The sequence below is a fragment of the Sander vitreus genome, chromosome 2, assembly GCF_031162955.1.
Source record: "Sander vitreus isolate 19-12246 chromosome 2, sanVit1, whole genome shotgun sequence".
NCBI lineage: Eukaryota > Metazoa > Chordata > Actinopteri > Perciformes > Percidae > Sander > Sander vitreus.
Window position 1 is genome coordinate 5,454,235 of NC_135856.1, and position 15,776 is coordinate 5,470,010.

The 15,776-nt window shown below is 41.9% G+C and overlaps 1 protein-coding gene across 1 annotated transcript in view; it reads left to right on the plus strand.

Annotated features, from left to right (window-relative positions):
• cacna1ab (calcium channel, voltage-dependent, P/Q type, alpha 1A subunit, b) overlaps positions 1 to 15,776 on the plus strand; it is a 150,060-nt gene that overhangs the window by 81,075 nt on the left and 53,209 nt on the right. Inside the window, exons 19-26 of the mRNA XM_078274386.1 lie at positions 1,029 to 1,182; positions 3,842 to 4,434; positions 5,000 to 5,307; positions 7,444 to 7,576; positions 7,818 to 7,947; positions 9,334 to 9,393; positions 9,738 to 9,844; positions 13,398 to 13,407. Coding sequence (XP_078130512.1) covers positions 1,029 to 1,182; positions 3,842 to 4,434; positions 5,000 to 5,307; positions 7,444 to 7,576; positions 7,818 to 7,947; positions 9,334 to 9,393; positions 9,738 to 9,844; positions 13,398 to 13,407 — 1,495 coding nt within the window. The remainder of the gene's footprint in view (positions 1 to 1,028; positions 1,183 to 3,841; positions 4,435 to 4,999; positions 5,308 to 7,443; positions 7,577 to 7,817; positions 7,948 to 9,333; positions 9,394 to 9,737; positions 9,845 to 13,397; positions 13,408 to 15,776) is intronic.

Sequence of the window (15,776 nt, forward strand, 5' to 3'; positions counted from 1 at the left end):
AAAACATCTTTTCCATCGAGAAAAGACTTCATTGCCGTTCTTTGCTCTTCTTTCAATGAAGGAATACTCTCCAGTTGTGATAGAACTGATGCATCTACGCTAACCTCTTTAGGAGACGCCATTGTTGTTTTGAACAAACAGTGGCCTCTCGGTGTAGTCACACACACCTAAACCACGCCCATAGCTGCCAGTAGCTTCTCACAGGACGCTGATTGGTCCGAGTCACAGTGGCTCAAACACATTTGGCCTTTTCAATCCCAAGAATGCAAAGAATGGACTTGTGTTTTTGTAGACAGTACGTTGGCCACAAAAGATGACGTTTCACAAGGACACACGAACACAAGCAGGGCTGAGCCTGTGGCGTATCCAGCTCTTTTAAATACATCCATGATAGACACTCACTAGGCTAGCAACATAAAGTGTACAAACAACCCAAAATGCAGCGCTCCTTAAGTGAGAGGTTCACTCAGTAATACAAGAGCTTTTTTTGTGCTACATTCGAAGAGAACACCAGCCATTAGGAATATGTAAATGTTTAGTCCTCAAATATAAGCTGCATCCCACTTTTCCAAAAGTGAATCCTTGGAACAAAAATAAAAAAAACACCCTACAGCTGACTCACAAACACTATTAATTAGGGGACAGTGCAACTCATATCCAATGTGAAAACACACTGTTTCTTGCACTGCTGGTGACGCTGGTTCAGTTTCTCAGTTTATACTTCCTTCATTCACACCTTCTACGTCATGTTACACAATCTCACATTGAAATTGCAGCTTGGGTATACTTTTATAGCCACATTTGCTTTGATGTACTGAAGTTCTTTCTTTCCTTTTAAAGGATGTGCTCTTACTACTTACTGTTGCTGTTGATTTCTCACAGGGATCTTACGTTTCCATCCCTAACATTTCTAATACTTTCCCCCTCTCTATCTCACCCTCCTCCATCTGCCATTCTCCTGTCTTCCTTTACCCTCTTTGCTGTCACCATCTACCCTTTCTCTCTCTGTTTTCCCTTCCTCCCAACAGTAAGGAGCAGCAGAAGAACCACATCAAGGGCAACATGTCAGTGTGGGAGCAGAGAACGAGCGAGATCCGCCGTCAGAACCTGATGACGAGTCGCGAGGCGCTCTACAACGAGCTAGAGCAGGAAGAGTGGAAGGTGGGAGGGGAGGGAGAGGAGGTAAGGATTCCGCCCGTAAAACACATATAAACATATATATTCAGTCTACTCCTGATATATATATGGTGAATATTTGTTGTAGTGTGTGTAGAGTGATTCCACCATTGAACCACTTGGGACAAAGGGGCATTATCATTCATATGAGTTCTAAACATGATGCCCCCATTACCTCACCTCAGCAAATGAACAACACTTGGATGTCAACTGAAAAAAGGTTTACATTTAAAAGTGGACACACATTTGATATTAAATATCAAAATATATTCGGATTTATATACCCTAGGGCTGCAGAATTAATTGAAATTTTATTCAAATCGCAATATGGACTAGTGCAATATTCAAATCGCAGGGGGAAATATTAGTTAAAGGCACAATATGTGTAAAACCATTCTAAATTAAGTATTTTGATGCTGCAGAGATGTCCTACAGAGTAGAGAATGTATTTGTTTGGTAGAGATCCTCGCAAAACTCACACTATAATCATTTGAATTCTTGTGATTTTAATATTTTTCAAAGGCAATGAGAATAACGATACAAGAATGATCATTCCCTCCAATATCGCGAATCATATCACAATCGCAATATCATTCAAAATAATCGCAATTAGACATTTTCCTCATATCGTGCAGCCCTAATACTTTATATCCCAATTGTATCAAAACCAGGTTCCAACATTTTATGGTCAAAATGGACCTGAAAGTGTTAAATTGTTCCCCAAACAAGAGCGACATCAGATGGAAATCTTGTTTTTTGCTGACCTCCAACTTCTCACATTGCTGCTGTGATGTAGAAGTGTACTCCAGGGTGTGTCAGTGCATTGGGACATCACCAACCACATCTATGTGTGATGCTGTGTGGACAGAGATGAAACACACTTGAAAGTTTCAACTAGTAAGGGCAGTTGATCACTGCTTGTCAGCCAGTCTGTATGTAATATAATGTCCCTGTACTAACACAAAGGCCTGACCTGCTTTTTTTAACCACTGTGTATTCTGGGTCATGCTGCACTTCACAGAGGTTTTGATTCCAGGGTGTAATGTCCCTTTAAGCCTGCAAAAGAGTGTTATTATTGCACTAGCCGCTGCTATATGGGACGGCTTGAAGCTGCATGCTTGGGAGTGATGCATTATTAAAGTGGGGCATACAGAGAAATCCAGAGCTGTACCCAAAAGAAGGCAGCACACTCAAAACTGGAGCGGGGCGAAGTGTAACGCACTTCAAAGAAGAAATCAAAAAGAAGATGATCAGGAGTTGACTGGATATGGTTCGGCAAACTGTATATTTATAGCTGGAGCTGTTTTCCATTTTGTGGTTCTGAAAAAATTCAATTCAATTCAATTTTATTTATAGTATCAAATCATAACAAGAGTTATCTCGAGACACTTTACAGATAGAGTAGTTCTAGACCACACTCTATAGTTTACAAAGACCCAACAATTCCAGTATTTCCCCCAAGAGCAAGCATTTAGTGCGACAGTGGCGAAGAAAAACTTCCTTTTTAGGAAGAAACCTCGGCAGACCCAGGCTCTTGGTAGGCGGTGTCTGACAGTGCCGGTTGGGGGTGTGATGAACAGTGGCAATAATAGTCACAATAAAGATAATGGAACAGTGACTACAAATGGTAGTCGTATTAGTTCATGTCATAGCAGGATACTGCTATGACATGAACTAAAAATAATTCATGACAATTTTAATTTCAAGTTGGTCATGTGGAGCCAAAAATGGTGGACTGTTTGCCGAACCATGTATATCTGTGGCTCAGGGGAGGTAATCGGGTGAGGGAGAGAGGGGATTGTGGAAGTGTTGCAAGTTCTGGGTTTATTCTGGGAAATCTGAGGTATAAACTGCCTGAATGAAGGTCTAAGTTATACTCTGTGTCTTTGTGCTAGCTTTGAAGCAAACCTCTACAGTATCTTTTAAAATTCCTTTAGATGCAATTGTGATGTATTTTGCTGAGTTTGGTGAGAGTCTGCTTGGTAAAAACTGTAAGGGCCTTGATTTCCTATATGGCTCATAACAATTCATTTGCATGCAGCGATGATGTTATGTCTTCCACCAATAGAAACTGGCCTTAAAGGGTCAGTTTACCGAAATCACCAACGCCATGCAGATAAGTTTTATGTGCTCAGGTTTTGAGATTAGCAGTCTCTTAAATGTCTGCTGCCACCCAAATAGAATAAAGGTCTGTGGAAATGAATGTGTGTGCTCACAGAGTTGAAAGTCAAAAGCATGCATCTTTCCAGGAACAATGCCCTGGTTACTTTCAGTAATCCACAGAAGACATTGTGAACCGTTTCCAGTTAATAATGTGAAACTATTAACCAAAGTAATAGGGACATTGTTTTGTGGTTTATTATTATTATTATTATTATTATTATTATTATTATTATTATTATTATTATTATTATTATTATTATTCCATTGTAATTTTTTAATTATTCAAGCAGCACAAATGAAATTTCATTCAATTCCATTGTATTTGCGTGGCAACAAAAGCTTTAGAGGCCAATACCTCAAAATGAAACCAAAACTCTCATGCAATGCTCAATAACACTTAAGGTAAGTACAATGTCTTTTTGTGATTTTGGGTGGGACCCTTCAAGATATATCTCAAGTTTTAACAGCACCCACTCATCCTATCTGCTACCCTATTACCCAGGTGTCCTACCCACGGAAACCACGTGGCGACATGAAGACCCACCTGGACCGGCCGCTGGTGGTCAACCCTCAGGACAACCGCAACAACAACACCAACAAGACCCAACCTGGTGAGCTGCCTCTGGACCAGGAGTACCGGCGCCAGGACATCGATCACTACCGCCGGGCCACACACCACTATCACTACCACCCCCATCATCAGAAAGCCACTGGGCCAGACAATAGAGGGACGGGCCAGCCGGCGGATACCCGCATGGAGCGCGGCTTCAGCTGCACATCTCTGGGCAACGCGGAGGGCCAACTCGGGGAGGGGAGGCACAGCCACAGGAGCCACCGGGGCCACCGGCACAGGAACAGGGAAGGCAGGGAGGCTCGCAGCGTGTCTCCCCACCATAGCGAGGGGGTAGACGGGAACAACGAACACAGGAGGTCCCGGCAGCACCGCAAGGCAGCCAGGGAGGGGGAGGAAGGCAGGAGACATAGATCCAGAGGGATGGAGGGAGAGGGGGAGAAAGGCGAAGAAGGGGAGGGACGGAAGTCGAGACGGCATCGCCATGGCAACCAGGAGAGGAGCCGAGGGCATCGCACCAGAAAGTGAGTGAAAGAAGGGTTTATTTTTTTCTCGTTTGTGAGCCTGAAATTACAACCTGACATGCATTAAAAGGCAGTTAAGTTTGTCTTCAAGAAATGAAGCGACCTACAGAAACATTGAGCCAGTAACTTTCCAAAAACATGTGTCTGCATACTAAGGGCTCTTTAGCAGCTTTTGTGATTGGCTGCCTGGTTGCTGTTGTCGTGCCTAATGATCATTGTCCTTCCTAGTGCCCCATGTTAGTTAAATAAGACCATTAAAGTCTGATATTGTTTTGTATTATCAAGGTATTACTCAAATGTTGACATATTTCTGTGAAAGATGTGTTAATTGTTTTGTCGGGTGAAAAGTATAAAGCATATTTTAATTCCTCCACCTTGTGGCAGGTGATCCAAAATGTAAGATCCTGTCTGTCTATCTGTGTGTACTAATTTGTTTTTGAACAGTATGTTCTGTATGTGTTGGTACGAACAGAATTGGAGACAGTGCACATCTTGTGGCAAATGATGATTCCTGATTCCTCCTTTCTCTCCATCCCTTGTTCTTCCTCCCCTCTTCTTTCATCAGGGAGCACCATAGCACCGGTCCCAGCCTCTCCACCACACGGCCCATACAGCAGTACAACGAGGATCTGGACAACTTCCGCAACAACAGCAAGCTGGCCGGTGCCCATGAGCACCCTTACGCCCTCCCACCGGATCACCCGGACCATCTTGACCACGTCAACAACCTGCTGAACTGCCGTGACGCAGACACCCACACCCTCCTCCACAGCATGGATAGCCTGATCCTAACCAGCATGGTGAAACCTGAGTACACAAAAATAGACATGCCACCTGTTTATCCCTACCCCTCCACCAACGCCATCCTGCAAGGTAAGCATCAGGGAGGATCAGTCATGTTTAAACGAGGGTACTGTATTTATATAGCGCTTTTCTAGTCTTAAAGACTACTCAAAGCGGTTTTACATAGTACAGGCACCATTACCCATTAACACACCTTCATACACTGTGGCCGAAGGCTGCCATACAAGGTGCCACCTGCTCATGGCGCAGCATCGGGAGAAATTCGGGGTTCAGTGTCTTGCCCAAGGACACTTCAACATCGAACCACCAACCTTCCGTTTGGTAGGCAACTGCTCTACCACCTGAGCCACAGCCGCCCGATCCATACCGAGGGTATATAGAATATAAAAGATCATTTGACTTTATGAACGTAGAGAATTGGTTATACACAAATTCAGACGTCACTTCAGGCAGATGTGTGGCTATGTGAGATTAAGGCCATGTCCCAATACCTTGGCACTCAGTCTTCCCCCTGCGATCCTGTCCTACTCAACACTACATTTTCACATAGAGTTCAGTGGCCCATTTATATTCCGCATTAAGGGATTTGGGTTATGTACCATTACAAATGGCCCTCGAAATAGAACATTTGCAAATCATAACTCAAAGACAAGTGGTAAAAAAAATCCCATGATGCCTTTAGTTCATTCACATGCGAATGGTCCCATTACTTGAGTTGGGAAGTCATTCTTCCGACTTTGGCCGACAGCCCCCACCCCTCCTGCAGTTGGTAGTAGCCAAAGAGGACACTGAGGATTAAAAACAACATGATGAACTCTTTAGGTAATTATGTTCATTCAAGCTTCTGCGCGCGAAAGTTCCCGGACAACACAATCTTCTGAACGTAGCCATACTGAGAAATACAGAGAGAGTTGTGTTGAGCTGATAATCTTAATTAGCTTTGTAGCAACTCATTTGGCAATGGCTTGAATTTAACGGACGTTCATTAATATCAAAAAGTTACGCACTAAAGCTTTAAGTTGTATTTTGGAAACTAAAGGTTAGAACCTAATACCATACAGTAGCGGTTTTTGGCACAGGCAAAGCGGGCAGCCGCCCGGGGCGGCATTTCTTCATAACACATGGGGGGTAGCACGAACGGTTTTTCTATTATCTATCATTTCACTGTGTGGGGAATTGGCAAATTGGCGCCCCCTGCAGCTGCAGGCGCCCCTGCTTGCTGAGACAATATGGCACAGAATCTGTGTTAGAAAGGGAAAGGGGAGGGGGGGGCTGAAACAGACTCTGTGTTGAGAACTAAAAGTAGGCTAGATAATAGAAGTTCACGAAAGCAATCCAACTTGGTAAAAAAAAGACAATGCTGCTATGCCAAATGTCTTTAATGGAATGAAACGTTGATAATAAAGAACAGTGATTTAATAGTGATAAAGGGATGGTGCACTCCCAGGCCAGTGAGCAGTTGTATCCTCGCTAACGGCTCCTATAGTGGTCTTTGCTCCAGTCTGGCACCGGACACACATCGAAGGGGGTCTCGCCCAGGGTGTAATTTAGTTTAGAACCGCCACTGATACCATATTATAGATTTCATGTTTGGGTTGATGTTAATGTTAATGTTGGGTTCCATGAACCCAACATTTACTTTCGTCTGCCATGTCTCTGCGTACTACGACGTCAACCGCAAGTCGTGTTCCAACGTGTTCATCGACTTTGTTGTTCTGACTTAAAGGGGCCATTCCCTTGAATTTTCCCAGTCCGGAATTAATTTTTACGATTATTCTGACACCACATGAATGCAGTCTTTGTGACATGTGGCTGAAGATGGCTGAAATGGCTTCCAGAGATGTACAAATTTAAGGATTGACTCTTAATGACAAGTGGTGCAATAACTATCTATGGTAACATTGATATATATATATATATATATATATATATATATATATATATATATATATATATATATATATATATATATATAGGTATATAGGTATATTGTCTTATAACTATCTTATAACTATATAAGTATGTATAGATTTTACAGCTCAATACATCTGTCTTTATTAATGGTCTCTATAGTATCTGGAGAGATATAGACTATTCCTTAAACAGAATGCTCAGAGACCAAATATGTATGTTTAAATATATGTGTTTACTTTCTTACCTCTTTCTGTCTCTCTGTCCATTCTTTTTTCTCTTTGTTTTGCTCAGTGAACAAGAACGCCAACACCGACCAGAAGAAGAGCGAGGAGAAGAAGGAGGAGGAGGACGAGGGAGGAGATGAAGACGGCCCCAAACCTATGCCTCCCTTCAGCTCCTGCTTCATAATGTCCACCACCAACCCGTGTGTATTTATGTGTGTGTGTGTGTGTGTGTGTGTGTGTGTGTGTGTGTGTGTGTGTGTGTGTGTGTGTGTGTGTGTGTGTGTGTGTGTGTGTGTGCTCTGTTGTCCTATGTCCTTATTGAGGACATTGAGAAGTTATTGAATATGAACATTTTTCTCTCTGGGCCTATAAATGTTTAAACAGTTTGTCTTGTGTGCTTTATTGTATCAACGCGTGACTGTGTCTGTGTGTTTGCACCAGGTTTCGGAAGTGCTGTCACTACATCCTGACTCTGAAATATTTTGAGTTCAGCATCCTGTCTGTCATCGCTATGAGCAGCATCGCCCTCGCTGCAGAGGACCCTGTCTGGCCTGAGTCCCCACGAAACAATGTGAGACATCGCTTTGTGTGTCTTTCTGTCCGCCTGTGAATGTGTGTGCGTCTACAACAAAATGTCTCCCAAGGGTATAAAGATGAGCAAAATCTTCCAAAGTGAAGACAATTTTCACAAGTACAGAGACTGGTTTTGGATTAGCCCCCTTAAAGTAAAAAATACTTTAGGTTAGGATTGGCTCAATGGTGTTTTAAGCCCCCACCGTCGACTTCAAGGCAGCGCTGCGACCATCAACTTCAAGGCACCTAACCCTAAACCTTAACCCTAACCCTTGCCTAACCCTAGGCAGCGCTGTGACTGTCGATTTCAAGGCACCTAACCCTAACCCTAGTGCCTTCTATGCAGCGCTGCTTGGAAGATGACGTTGGGGGCTTAAAACACCAAACACTTTAGGATTGAGATAGCGAAAGGGTTATTTATGGTGATAATGAAAAAAAAATGTTTTATCTTGTACCAGGGCTGGGCAGGATTCTGGTGCATTTGCACACCAACATGTCAGGATATCAAGGAAACAATAAAATATGCTGAAGCTGCCAATTATACATGTTATGTATTACATTTTATGTATTGCAGCACCACTTGTAGACACTTTTTAAATATATTTTTAAGAGAACATGTCTCTTAGTAATCTTAGTAATTCTCACAGTGAATTTTCTTTAAATAGCATCACAGATGGCATAATTTGGCAGTTCTTCGGCTTCATGATGGATGATATATAAAAACCAGCTGTTTTGGTTGAAGCTCTGAGCAAATTTTGCAATAATTCTTTTTGGGACAAGATGTAAATTTAAATAATAAAAAACTTAAATGTATTGTGCTTCCTCTGTCATTGATGACAGGCAGTATGAATGTGTATATACAGTATGTCTCGGTAGACTGTAGAAACTAAATTGCCCTTCGGGGATGAATAAAGCTATCTTTATTTAAATGCGACAACATAGTGCAGGGTGCTTTCTGTTGATTACCAGAGTCAGTCAAACTACAACACTGCGTTGCGAGGATGTGGTTTTTTAATTGTACATAATTCTCAGTCCACTCTAAGTCCACACTATGTTTTCTAATATTAAACTTTTAATGAGGAAAAAAAAGGGAAAACAGAAAATTTAAAAAAGAAAATGGACAATAAATTAGACACTAAAGAGAGACACTAAAAAGGGAAATTGGACAAATATATTTTGTAAAATGGCAATTTAAAAATGGAAACTGGTAACAGGATTAAGATTAGGATTAGGCTCTGGTTGGTGTCTGATTGTTTATCTCTTTCTCTCTCTTTGTTAATCTCCCCTGCTGTGTTTCCTCTTTTTTATTTCCCCCTGATTCATCTTTCTGCTTCTTTCCCTCTAGTGTGATAATTATTGCTAATGGTGTTGTGTTGCTCTGCAGGTGCTGCGTTATTTTGACTACGTTTTCACAGGCGTCTTCACATTTGAAATGTTGATCAAGGTAACAAAGTATCAGTGTGTGTGTGTGTGTGTGTGTGTGTGTGTGTGTGTGTGTGTGTGTGTGTTACTTTTTTTACATAATTGTATGATTGTGTTTTTTGCGTATCTTTCTTTTTTTTGTTATTTGTGTGCCTACGGGTGTATTTTGTGTATTTGTACTGTACGTCAGTGAGTGTGTTGTGTAAATTACTGTGTGTGTGTGTGTGTGTGTGTGTGTGTGTGTGTGTGTGTGTGTGTGTGTGTGTGTGTGTGTGCATGCGTGCGTACGTGCATGCGTGCGTGTGCTGTGTTATACTTGTATTGATTTGTTTGTGTGTTGTACTGAGTGTGCTCTGTGTCTTCCAGATGGTGGTGCTCGGTTTGTTTCTCCACCAGGGCTCCTACTTTCGCGACTTGTGGAACATTCTGGACTTTATAGTGGTTAGTGGTGCTCTGGTGGCCTTCGCCTTCACGTAAGTGCCCCCCCTACCCTCCTGTTCATCATCTTCACCAACCCCACACACACATCCCACCCTCCACAGAAAGACCCTTGTCGCACAACCTTGTGCGTTGGATACATCAGGCATTTCTGATCTTTCTCTCCTATTTTCTGATGTACTTCAGAAATCATCATCTCCTGTCTTATTACTATCTACTCTTTCTGTCTTTCTCTCTCTTTCTTTCTTTAACTAGTTTCTGTAGTCTTGTCATTGTCTCTTTATGTCCCTCCCCCCTGCATTCTACCCTTTCTCCATTTCCATATCTATCTCCTCACTGGTCATCATCACACGTGACGCATCATATGAGCAGGTCTTTCTCTACGTTTCATCGCCACCTTCATCCGGACAACCACCCGTGATCCTTAACTAACATCTTTTCCTAATGTTCTGGATGAACCCCACCAACCTCCGACCTACACTCTAAAAAATGAAAATAAGCTCCTCATACCATTTTGCTTTTTCTTGATGCTGCAATCTTTTGGGGACCTCAGAGCGTATCCTGAGGTACTCCTTTGAAACCATTATCACAGTACTTTCATAAATCTCTTAACTCTTTGGATAGTTCTTTTGTAGTTCCAAGTAAGGAACCCAAAAGTACTGAAAGTGAAATTAGTTTTTAGAGTGTAGTGACACTGTCTTCACCACCTTTCAGCCCCCACAAACCCCAAACCTTGCCTGAAACAATCACCTCACACCAATCCCGAACATCATTCCCCTTAACTGTCTAACCCTAACCCTAATACAATATAAAGCACCAACATTTTCTTTTTCCAAATCTTCCTTGCTCCTGTTCCCTTGTGTCGCCTATTTGCCAATCCATGCCGCTCTGATATTTCCACCAACCAGGCCGTGAGTCATCCCTTCCTCTTTTCTTGCATCTAAGCCCTGACTCAAACCTTTGCTTAGCAACACTTATCCAAGGTCCTTCACAGCTTTGGCTCCTGCTGATGCATTCACCTCCTTCCAGATACCTTTCAACCCCCTCTTTTATAAAAGTCTCTCCTCCTATCTATCATTACATTTTGCGCGTCTTTTTTTTCCCTACCCCACCCCCCCTTCTATTCCTAACATACAGCAAAGAGAGTGAGGGAACAAGGGGATATTGACTCGCTTTCAGTGCTCTCAGTCAACCTCTCCAAACCACCTACTTCAGCAAACAGAAAGGGGAGTTTTACCTCAAAATGCAGTTGCTTCCCTGTTTTGGCTACATTTTGTTAACTTGCTCCAACTCCAAGCTGGTCATGCAAAAGTGTTACCTCACGGTCAGTCCAGTTCATCCTGCCAGTCGATCATCATAAAACCACAGGATCCTTCAGAAGAAAAAAAAAACAAGAGTCTATAGCCATGCTAGCAGCACTATGAGGCGATAATTAGGCACAACAGTGCTTTGAGGTAAATGCTAATGCTAACATGCTCACAATGTCAATGTGATTATGCTAATGTTTAGCAGGTATAAGCTATTCAAGGTCCACCATCTTAGTTTAGCGTGTTAGCAAGTTAACGTTTGCTAATTTGTCAGCATTTACTGTAAGAACAAGAAGTCTGTGCTGACCCTGCTTAAACATATATTTATGGGACATGGTTCCGGGCTGGTAGCACCATAATGACTTAAAAATATATAATGGAAAGCAACCAATTTCTTGTATTTGTTTTACAATTTTTTATATAGTAAATGAAAGAAGAAATAGTACAAAATTGTGACAATTTATATCAAGTTGAATTTGCGTGCTGTATGTTAGGAACAAGTGTCACTCATCGCTCCCTAGCTTGCCGTTATCCTAACCCCTAACCCAACCCCAGCCTCCACCCTTGTCTGAATATAACCCCTATCGTCCCTAATGAACCCTTCTGCCCTTCCAAACTCCACCACACACACACCTTTCAACCCCGCCCATTCAACAACCATCAAAGCTAACATCCTGCCTCCAAACCAACCACACCCTCGCCACTTCATCCTCCCCCCGTCCTCCGGGCTGGAGGTCCCTGACGGTCAGTCCGTGGGGGTGAGGGCGCCCCAGACACCTTTAACCCTTTAAGTGCCCAGGCTAACGGTTCGCCACTGGGAAGAACACCACCATGGCTCACCGCCTCGTCCCCCACTCTCTCTTTTACGCCCACACACTCAAACACAAACACACATACTCATCCGTCGTTCTGACCATGTTTACCCGGAGGCTCAGGTATTTAACTCTCCTTCCTCTGCACGACCCGGGGAAGTCAGACTGAACGTGGGAGGGAAGGAGGGAGGCATGCTGGGGCAGGGTGTGGTGGGTGGAATGATTGTTTTTACATGTATGCTAAGGCATTATACAGATAAATACATATTAGTCAAATATGTATGATATACGCAACTGGAGGGGCTGAATGTATGTTTGTCTTCGAGAAACAAACCAAAGAGTGAGCGAGAGAGAAAGAAGCTTGTGTGTGCATCCTCCTCAGCTCTGTGGATGTCCTGTGCATGTCTGCCTTGGTGACTGCATGAACTTGAACACAACCTGTGATGCAGTAGACGACATCACTCAGAACTATGTTAATGATGTTCGGAGTCAGTCACAGGCAAAGAATGTGCTTAAATGTGTCGTGTGAATCACATAGCTAATAGCTACTGTCAAAGTGTGTTCAGATTGGATGCAAAGCAACTTTTAAAAGATGGCGCCATTGCTTAAAAAGCCAATGGGAATACATGAGTGAGACAAATAGATGCAGATTTGCTTGAGGTCGCATGAACTAAGGTCGAAATGCGCAAGTTGAAATTGTTTTGGTGTAATTCAACAATTTTTCTTACTGTCAACAAATTCCATGAAAATATTAAAACAAATAATGTGTTAGTTCATTTCTCATTACTTTCTGATATCCCCATGCGTCTTTGGCACTCAACCAAGCCAATTTGTTTCTACTTAAGATGTAAATCTTTCAAAATGTGTCACAAATGTATAGTTTAATTTCTAGAAAAGACAAAGTTAGTTTCTAAAACAAGCTGGGCACTGTAGTTTTTAAGACACTTAATCAAACAGAAGTAAATATTGCATTTGTTAGAAACTATTTTCAGCCACAAATAAATATATTTTAAGCTTTTACAGCAGCAGGACAGTGTATGTGGGATGGACTCTGCACACACGACAACTATTGCATGTCTGTCTTTCCTGGAAGAGGGATCCCTCTGTTGCTCTTCCTGAGCTTTCTTTCATTTTCGTTTTGACCCCTTGGGACAAATTTTTGATTGGTGATATTGGGCTATATAATTAAAATGGCCTCGACCTGACTCAATGTTCATTGTAATGAAGGAACATGTAACCTAGTGTAACAACAGTAGGATCAATTCATTGTTAGCTTTAGTCTTTTCAAGGGATTTAATTTTTTTTGACGGTGAGAAAAATATTGAATATTGCAATCATTATCCTTTAAAGTGAACAAAAAAAATCCCAAAGTTGTTTGACTTTACTCATATGTACAGAGACAAGCAGAAAAGGTAAGAAACGGTTGGAAAATAACAGAAAGACCTGGTCAATTTTGAGATCAATTTCAGTCCAAGCTGCATAGTTGGTGCATATGTTGCTAGCTAGGGACAGCTAAAATCTAATGGAGTAGTACTATGAAGACTTATGGATGCAACACCACTTCTCGCTTATCAGCGTGGACCAAGGCAACCCTTGTGCAATTAAATTAAAACATTTCAGCTTTTGGACACTTAATGTTCTATGTCATTCCACAATGCCTTGAAAAAACAATTTACTTGCCTCTCCTATAAAAAAACAAAAAAAACAGAGGCAGACACCTACACTGCACCACAGCCAGTGGTGTTATTGACTTCACTTAGCGCTCAGTCTGAACACACGACTCCTCTGTCTTTAACAGCAAATATAACTTATAGTCGTGTTCTGAATGTCTTTGTCACTATGCATTCAAAATGTCAGCGACTAGAAGCCTCAGCCAATGTTAACAATGGTTGACGTGCTTTCCTGATATTCAGAAAAGCTGTCGGCACCTTTAACTTCATGCACAGTCCATTATATGTCCTACATAAAAAAAAAATAAGCACATGCTATTGGACAGTATTAAAACAATGTTGTTGCTCACAGTCTGAATGCAGAGTGAACAGTGTTCAAGGAAACCAACAGCAGCAAATGTAAATCAAGCAGCAAGCAGGATGGGGAAGGTGCACATACAAGTTGTTTAAGGTGAAGCTTTCAGGAGACAGGGGGTATGAATTTAAAGTGATATATAATACTTTGGTTAAACATTTCCCACCTGTGTCGAAGTGAACCTTTACTGTTACTGTATCAGATCTGCCAATAGCACCAGTACCAATAACTGCAAACAAGAATACAATGACATTATCATCCAGTACAAGCATTTGTTTGTTTTTTTTACCTTAAATGTGATTTTCCACATACTGTTAAGTTACAAATTAAAAGCAGTAGAGCGGTACCAGACACAGGTTCCCAGAAAGACACACAATGATGGACAGATCATGAACTCCACACTGTAAATATGCAGCAAAAAGTGGAGTTGTTCAATCAAAGTTAAATATCACAAGCAGCGCAAAACAACGACAGCAAAAGAAGTAAAAAATCACTCCACTGCTGCACCCTCCACAGCATGACTCCCTGCCAAAATAAGGATGCCTCTTCCTCTCCTTCGCTGGTCCCTTCCTTCCTCCCCTCCCTCCCACTTTCTTAATCGCCCTTTCAGTTCCCTTTTAGGATGCTCTCCCATCTTTGCCCCCTCATCTTTGCCTCTTCTCTCCACCCTTCCTCCCTCTCCACCTTCTCTCCTCCTTTGCCTCCTCGCTCCCACCATCTGCTCCAGGGCTGAGCGACAGTACAGTTTTGCTTAAGGGGCGAACTCTTCCCACACACCTTTGAAATTTCATAACATTGTTTCAAAGCAGGTTACTTACCGAACCATTGTGCAGAAAAGAGTTTTAGCATGGTCGGAGTGCAATGGTTTCATATTTGTATGGGTTTTAAACAAAACAATTGCGCTTCTGGCACCCTTCATCCTCCAAATAAATGCTAAATGAAGCAGTGACTGAGAACTGCATGCAGTCGCAGTACTCTGTGAGAATGCCTTTTTCTTTCTATTGACGGTGTGCGTGTATGGGACAATACACACAAACCCTGGTTTCTTGAGTTTCCACTCGTGATGGCTGTCCTGAGTGTATGCCTGTGTGCGCTAACATGTCAAGAGAACCTGGAACCGGCCACTTGTAAAGATTTTAACGTCTTTCTCTTCCCCTGTGCAGATGTGCATGCAAAAGAGCTTTGATAAAATCCCACTAGATGATTGCTGATCTAATGAGGGCAATTTGTACTGTAGGCCCGGTCTAGTAATTGATCATTATGGTGTGATAAGATAAGAATCGGTGTAAATGGATGCAGCAATCGAGTTTCCTCTTCCAACCGTGAAGGTAATTCTTCATAGAGCTGGTAGCACAGCAGGCCACAGCAGAAGACAGCCAGGAGGGAAGGAGGGATTGCACATCCAGACTCTCAGCCAGGGGCCAGATTCACAGAAGTGCATGTGTTTTAAAGATGATTGTTATGTGCAGTTCTGATAGAATAAAAGGGACATCCTTAAATGTTAAATGCAAGGGGAAGGAATGAATTGAAATGCTCAGTTCATATGAAATATATTTATAATTTTTATTTATTTTACTATGATATATTTATGGGGACTTAACTGGTGTTAGACTTTTTCAGATTATATAAGAAATTGAAGTGGTATTTTACCAATTACTTTCTATGCGTATCGGATTAGCACATAGTATACAGTATAACTTGTAAACTTATACTATGGTATAAAATCTCCCAGTGCTTACAGTATGTTAACCTTTTTGATGATTCTAAATTGAACAACACAAAAAGAAATCCGTTTAACAATAATTATGCAATTTAACATCAAT